Source organism: Lathyrus oleraceus, chromosome 7, assembly GCF_024323335.1.
Source record: "Lathyrus oleraceus cultivar Zhongwan6 chromosome 7, CAAS_Psat_ZW6_1.0, whole genome shotgun sequence".
Classification (NCBI taxonomy): Eukaryota; Viridiplantae; Streptophyta; class Magnoliopsida; order Fabales; family Fabaceae; genus Lathyrus; species Lathyrus oleraceus.
Genome location: NC_066585.1, coordinates 473,562,281 through 473,570,774, shown reverse-complemented (window position 1 = coordinate 473,570,774; position 8,494 = coordinate 473,562,281). Strand labels below are relative to the sequence as shown.

Below are 8,494 nucleotides of genomic sequence, written 5' to 3'. Positions count from 1 at the left end.
TAAGCCATTGATGTAGCTTTTGATATGTGTTTTCTGAAATTTGTTTTTGAGACAGAAAGTAAAACGATGGAAATGATGATGAACGAAGAGAAAACTCTCAGAGACCATTCTTGGAATGATAAACAACAATATATAAAAGTTATGTTTATAAACGATCGAGTTATTTTTATGCATATAAATTTTTTATCATAGATCTAAACCTAAGAGAATTTATCGACATCAGATAGACTCACAAACATGATAAAATATAAACAAACAATAAATAAAAGTGTAATGATAAAATATGTTCGATTAACTAAATCACAAATAATATCATGCACATCATATACATATATAAGTTACGATAATGTACCATGCGCACAGCAGAGAAAAATAAATATTTGTTTTTCTTTTTATGAGGTTTCTATTGTAGGTCGCATTTAAATAATATTATTACATTTTGTTGAAAATGGTAAATAAAGATATTCAAATTATATCGAAGCATGCAAAGTATATGATACTGTGTAATCTATGACGTTCTTTAAGAGGAATGTCGAACATGAAATCTCTATTCGAAGTATTTTCTTTTTCCCTGGAATTGTTTTCCATAGTAAAGAAAAATCTAAGACTCTTAAATTAGAATTTTTTTATCGAAAAAGATAGTAAAATTAATAGTAAGTAGTGTAATCATGTTTTTGCTTACCTTATAAAGATTCTAATCAATTCTTCGTACATCCCTTTATCAATGCGCTCTTGAGATTTAAAAAATACAAATACACGACACAATGTCATATATCAAAGAAATACATTCAGAACACTTGACGCGTTTGAATATAATATGGTTTATTGCAACACAAATAATACCTGGAGAATGGAAGATACTTTGTTTTAGTCTAGATTTGGTAGAACAACAATTATGACTTGTTTCTGAATTACCTGGGTTTCTGGTAAATAAGAAACAATGGACTTAGTAAATGTATATGGTTTTATTTACATAAACTACAAATAGCAGTTAATTCATGCACTCAAAAATAATCTTGAGTAAAAATATTCTTAAATGAATTAAATAAAAACCTCTCCATCCTTTGAGATATTATTTCTCTTTTCACCATTTCCAAAGTTGTGTTTTATCTGTTATCACTGTGGAGCTCCAACCGATAGAGTAAATTTTCAAACGTTTGACCTGTTTCAATGAGGATGATAAAAATGTTACTGAAAGAGTGATGAAAATGTAAGAAACAAATTTTATACGTATTACGGAAAAGATGGAAGAGTGGAATGTAAAAAGGGAGAAGAAAGAGGCGAGGAACAGAATAATAAAATAGCAAAATACACCTTATTGTCGAGTTTGCCGATGGATGAAATACTTTGTTCATCCTTCCATGTGTTCCATTTATCTTCAAAGTCTGTTATCTAAATTTATTGCATAAGAATAATGAGAATAACTATCACCGGGAGGAGAACGATCGACCGGAGGAACAAGCGCAGAAAAGAGCGCAAAACCCATTTATATCTAACGTAAAAGCATAAATAAATGATTAAGTATAACTTACTTTTATGTCGAAGCAAGTTTCAACATTCTTTCATCTCAACTCCTTACATAATTGAAAGATTTAGCCGTGTTCTAGTTTGGTTGTATATTAAAGCAAAATAAAATTATATTTAGTTATTATCTATCTATGATATAAAGAATACAATATAAGCTTGGTATGTCGTGTAACGAAAATGGGAATCAACGTGTGAGCAATTTTTTCAATGTACTTAATAAATACCTGCGGGTGCGATAAAAGAATTTGTTTGTAGACTATATTTTTGTGCTTTCACTATCTTCTCCTTTCAATTTTCCTTCCCTGGTTAAAACTCTTGTTGTAATCTGTGAAACACCCCTGGATAAAGCCACATATAACTGTCCATGACTAAAACCATGTCGTGGAAGATATATTCCAACATTTGGAATGGTTTGTCCTTGTGATTTATTTATTGTAATTGCAAAACTTAGCCACACATGAAACTGCTTTCTACTAAGGACAAAAGGCAGTCCATCACTTGCAGATGTTTTTATTTTAATTCTAGGCAAAAAAAGCACGTTTTCCTGCGTTGCTTCCTGTCAAGATTTCCACATCCAACGTATTCATAAATAAACTACGACATAATAATCGGGTCCCATTACACAATTTATATCTAGGTACTGCTACATCCAATTCATTGAGATTAATTTTCATATATCATAAATGTAAAGTTCTGTATAATGTAATCCATTATAATTCATTATTTGTATAAATATTTTAGGCTAAATAAATCAAATGACTTTAGTAATAAAAATGTTTAATTTATTGAAATGTAAAAAATCTTTACACCGTTAATGCATATCAATTAACTTTCCCTTCCCTCTTTGGGGATAAATAAAGTTCGATGACGACTCTATTGTACCTTCGAGCGTACGATGTGTTTGGTGCGTACACCATTTGGTCAATTATCTTCATCGCCACCATAGATTAGCCCTCTCACGTTCGTGTAATATACCTACTAGAGCATGTGAGTCTCGCTCCTCTTGTAGGGAGAACACACCTTATACTTTTTTGGACAATACATTTAGTTTTAAAGACACTAGACATACTTACTTAACATCTTAAGACACTAATGATTTGTAGATTAACACATAACACATTATATCTCATGTATTTGCTAATCAAAACTCAACGGTAGAAAACTCATAATATGGATCAAAGATTTCTTTATTCCAAAGGCTCATCAACCCAAATATGTAAGAAAACTGTAAATGTAAGAAACAAAATCAAATTACTTAAATTCAACAAAAACTCATTTCAACATTAGGAAGGAAGCTCACCATATGGTAAACTCCAAAGGCCATTGTTTGGTTGATATGGGAAACAAAACAAGGTTAGGTCATCTATCCATATAAAACTGTTAATTGAGAGAGAGAGAGAGAGAGAGAGAGAGAGAGAGAGAGAGAGAGAGAGAGAGAGAGAGAGAGAGAGAGAGAGAGAGAGAGAGAGAGAGGAGAGGAGGAGAGGAGAGAGAGGAGAGAGAGAGGAGAGAGGAGAGAGAGAGAGAGGGAGAGGGAGGAGGGAGGAGGGAGGGAGGGAGAGAGAGAGAGAGGAGAGAGAGAGAGAGAGAGATTTGAACTTAAAAATGAAGGAAACACAAAATGAAATCCTTTGAATTGACAAAAAAGAACTAGAATATGTTTAATTAAAGACATATACCTATGGTTCTTTTTCTAACATCCAAGGATATATAACTAAGAATGTTGTATGTGTAATGTAATTTCTTGTAGTTCAAGTTAGTTAATTGAGTTACTTGAATGACAAGTAACTAAACCTCTGTTGTTTATTTTGAGAAGTTAGTTGTTAATTCCTCTTATATAAATACATAGTACTTATATAGATTAAATGAATAAAATTGGCTTCTTTTTTTTATCATTGTCTCGCATTTTTTCTCAATCCTTTCTTCAATCTGTTACAAGTGTTCTATCGTTGACCAATAATTATCATATCAAGGAATTTTAAAGTTTACTATTCATACACTTTTATACATGTTCAATAGTCACAATATATATAATTCCATTGTATTAAAAGAGTGCGAGTAAGAAGTTATTTTACAAACTTTGAATTCATTCATTGACAATTATTTTTATTTCACCAAGGACTACATGTGAGTGAGTTTCATTTCACTTTTCTGTAATCCTGACTTTAACAACAACAACAAAAAAAAAACATATCCCATTAAATGGGTCAGAAAATCCCAAGTTCATCAAAACAAAATCATTTTCTTGAAACCACATGTAATATATATGCCTAAGATTTAACGAGAAAATTCTTGAACCATTCAGCAGAAAGTTTTGGGTGTCTTTTCTGACCGTCTTTAAAATCAACGAAGACGAGTCCAAATCTCAAGCTCGAGCCAGAATCCCATTCAAAGTTATCCAACAATGACCATGCAAAATATCCCTTTACATTCACACCATGCCTGTCATACACAAAGGTCAATAAAACTAAAGAGTTAGTCACAATAACTAGAGGCTTAAAGATTCTTATAATAAAATATAACTTACCTAATTGCAGTTTCAATATAGTAAAGATGACGATAGTAGTAATCAATCCTATAAGTATCTAAGAGAGATTCTTCAAGAGATAATGTTGGATCGTTGAACTCATCACGACCTATCAATTTATTTTGTCAAACTTTCATTAACTTTAATAATATCATAATATTATGCATACAATATATCTTATAAAATAAGAAGTATTACCATTTTCAGTAATGTAAATTACAGGGTCCTCGTACGTTTTCTTGGTGTAAAGCAAAAGATTATGAAGTCCTTTTGGATAAATACATAACCAACTCGAAGCAGACTACATAAAATTACAAAGTTATCTTTACATGTTAGAAACAATCTTTTTGAATACAAAACTTACAAATGAAAAGCATTGATATATAAGTTATCTTCCAATGAAATGATGAAATACATACCATTGGACCGAGAGGCTTGCCATTATGTTCAACTGTCATTAAAAAAAAATTAGAGTATGCAAAGTTACATTTATTTTAAGCTTATTTGGAAATTGATTGATATACTTACATGTAGCATTAACAAGAGAATCAGTTTGTATGGCCGGTTGGACGACATTGGGATGGTGAGATGCATGAGCAGCATAGTAGGATGAGTAATAGTTTAGGCCTAGAAAATCAAAAGACCCCTTAAGTTCCCTTGACTCTTCTTTTGAGAACTTTGGTAATCTCTTTCCCACCAAAGTTCGCATGCTTTTTGGATATTCGCCTCTTGTAAGCGGATTCATATACCTATAGCAAAATGCAGATGCAACGAAAATCATAAAATACTCTCTCTAATTTCCTTTTACTTTACAGATTACAGCAAATCATATATGTATACATAACTATATTTCTTTTAAATACAAAACATGAAGTGAATCGAAATTAAATAATAATTGATTCAATATTTACCATCCAAACATGAAGTCGAGAGCTCGTTTTGAAGCATCAACGTCGGCCGTCGCTGTAGTGGCCGGCTCATACCAGTGTGAGACTAAGGTAATCCCTATTATGCCTCGTTGAGATGACTGCATTTTGGTTATTTTGTTAGAAACATTTCCAATAAGTTCATACTTAAAAAAACATGATCTAGAACCAGAGTAATAATAAGTAATTTTCTTTAAACAATAGAAGACCTTATATTTGATCCGGTACAAATTTGCAGCAGCAGAATGAGCAAGAAGCTGGTTGTGTGCAGCCAAATATGGTTCTGTCCCTGAATCACCTCCTGTGCAATTCCGATTTAACCAATATGAACATCGACCCGGTGCCAACGTTCCGAATGCATAAGCATTCATGCTCACAGTCCATGGTTCATTTATAGTAATCCAATGTTTCACTCTATCACCAAATTCCTTGAAGCAAAGTTCAGCATAGTCTCTAAAATCATCTCTGCAAGATTGCGAATTACATATGTTAATCAATAATCTATAATCATAAAAAATAATTCTAAACATGAAATTGGTGTCACTCACACAATGCGATGGCTTAAAAGACCGTGATACTCATCCTCTAAAGCTTGGGGAACGTCCCAATGAAAAAGTGTCACATATGGTTGCAAACCTGCATTATTCTCAATGATTAACAACTACATGGACATGAAATAAACATTGATGAATCCTTACCCTTAGCCAATAATCCGTTGATGAGATTGTTGTAGTACTTTATTCCTTCAGGATTTACACCTCCGCTAAGCTTTCCCTCTACAAATAATTAACACAAAATTTGAATAGTTATTATAAATCAGCAATCTACGAAGAGAAATATTAACAAAAAAAATGACATACTTGGTAGAACTCTAGACCAAGAAATGGAGAATCTATAAGCATCCATATTCAAATCCTTTATGAGTTCAATATCTTCTTTGTACTTATGATACGAGTCAACCGCTACATCACCATTACTTCTATCTTTTATTTTTTCTGCAACCGTTTCATTAATAACTATGAGCAATCTATATACAACTGGAAATTCAATTCGGTTTATAAATAAAACAAAAATTACATTATTAACACATAATATTTTTTTATTTGTTGACAGAATAAAATAGATGATATACTCATATATTTTCAAACATGAAAAAAGAAAACAACCTGGATATTTATGAGTGAAGTTATCCCAAATGCTTGGTCCTTTTCCACCCTCAAATGCTGCACCTTCATACTACAAAAAAAAATCAAAATAACATAAAGTTAATAAGTTAATAATTACTCTTCTACAATATGAACACTACATAGATAATAATATCAGTAATTGAAAGCAATAATAAAAGATGGAGTTGGTGCCTGATATGCAGAAGAGGCTGTTCCAAAAACAAAGCCTTTGGGAAAACTGCTCCGGTTGAAATCACCAAGAGGGTTAAAACCATTCATAGGAGTAACAATGGTGATGGTTAAAAGAGAGAGTAACAGAAACACGTTGATATGAAATACTGCCATTTTTATTCTTATTATTTTCTTGACTATGCTTTGCCTTTATAGTATACGAGGCACAATATTTCATTGCCTTTATAGTAATGGAGTTTGATTACTTTACGTTGAATAGTGGATATAGATGACACGTCCACCTTCTTTCATGGATCAAATCTATCCATTTTTAATTTATTAATTAACCTAAAAGTGTAATGTTTTATACGTAAGTTTATTAGTATGGATGAATTTTAAATCAATAATTGCATATAATCTAATTTAGATATTGAATAATTATTAACATAATCTAAGTATATGATGGAGTGATATAAATAGATGGAGTGATATAATCTAAAAGTCATTAACATAATTATTATTTTTATATAGATGGAGTGATATAATCTAAAGAAATTCACATATACACACTCATAACTATGAAATTTTGAGTTTGTTGATCCATGATATTCGGCCTCATAGTAATACGCATTTTAAATATGCTTTTTTTATCATCCTTAATAAATATATATTCCCATTTTTATAAAACAATTACGTCAAATTTTTCTAACTAAACGTTCATGATGATGAACATATTGAAAACATGTTTATTAGCCATGAACATTCAGAGCTCAACTATATTGAGTTGTATATTTTACTCCATCAATCTCAACAATCACAAATTTGTGATCAATCTCAAATGTTTAAACGAGATGAATTACAATTTCAATGGCATATGCTGATATTGTCGATGATGATGAAGAAGAAAGTGAGACACATCACTACTACAAACAATATGTTTCATGATTAAGTTTTCACCTCATCCATTGGCCATCCATTGATCGAGTTCACACACAACCCAATAATTTTTACAAGACTCGTCCAATCATTGGCCGAGTCAATACTAGATAAATACATCATTCACGAACTCGTTCATCCATTGGACGAGGAGATATTAAAAAATAGGGTATATTGGGAATAAAATCTTAAAAAAGGGATAAATTAATAAAAAAAGTCCTAAAAGTATAGTTCCCCATTCAAAATTTGAGATGCTTTGCTCTTTCTTTTTGGTTTGTTGGTTTGAATTATGGCTTTTGACTACTTACTTTGATGATTTGTCTCATGAATTATGGTTCCAACTCAAGATAAAATTCAAAATGTCCACACCTACCGACTGTGTAAATTAGGAAAAATACAGGACCACTTCACTGAGCATGCATTCTGCCTTTTTTTTTCCATAGTAAATGTTGAAACCAAATGGGGCTAATAAAGGCATAGAAAACACGTGATTCTATTTCCATGAGAGAGAGAGAGCAACTTAATACTATCCATCTATTCAAATAACAAAATCTAGGTAGATATTCCAGCAGCAGCTCAATTATTGGTCAGAAGACGTCAAGATAAGCTACTAATAATATATTTCGATGTTAAAGAAAAACCAATAACTTTTTTTCTATTTGATACTATTTTTTAGTATCATTAGTAACATTTTAAATATGTTATCTACTTATTGATTTTGTAACATTCTTCATACCATTGATAAGATTAACTTTTTTTCTATTTGATACTATTTGTAAACTTTATGGTTTGAAATATTTAATAGTTCAGTTAAAATGTTGTTTCATATAATAAACGAGAACAGTTGGATATATTTATTGAGTAGTACTACTAGCATCAATTGATATCAGATCATCCATATAGACCTCTATGTTCCATCCAATATGGTAAGATAACATGACGTCCATAAGTCGATGGTAGGTGTTAGGATTCAAACTCATGATCAGATGTCACTTTCACCACAGTTGGTACCTATAACCGTTGTGAAATGTATTTTAGTAAATACCAAAAAAAGAAAACTATAATACAAAAATTATTACCACGGTTAACAGGAAGACCTTTGTAAAATGAGTGTTATGAAAGGTCTATTTTATAGTAGTGTGTGAATTAGGATCATTTGAAAGGGTTTACCACATCTTCATCATCTCAAGGATTTCCAAGACTTTCATCTTTGCTATTAGATCCTTCAAAAGACTAGGGGA

General features: G+C 31.2%; 1 protein-coding gene across 1 annotated transcript; it reads right to left on the bottom strand.

Annotated features, from left to right (window-relative positions):
* Window positions 1-3,543: 3,543 nt before the first annotated feature.
* LOC127105261 (cyanogenic beta-glucosidase) lies at window positions 3,544-6,556 on the bottom strand. Its single transcript, XM_051042430.1, has 12 exons — window positions 6,339-6,556; window positions 6,147-6,216; window positions 5,841-5,975; window positions 5,679-5,756; window positions 5,529-5,616; window positions 5,190-5,445; window positions 4,966-5,081; window positions 4,583-4,803; window positions 4,474-4,505; window positions 4,253-4,355; window positions 4,055-4,163; window positions 3,544-3,969 (listed from the first exon to the last, which is right to left on the bottom strand). Exons 1-12 carry the CDS (start codon window positions 6,489-6,491, stop codon window positions 3,798-3,800), a joined length of 1,533 nt encoding a protein of 510 aa, XP_050898387.1. The 5' UTR covers window positions 6,492-6,556; the 3' UTR covers window positions 3,544-3,797.
* Between the last annotated feature and the right edge of the window lie 1,938 nt (window positions 6,557-8,494).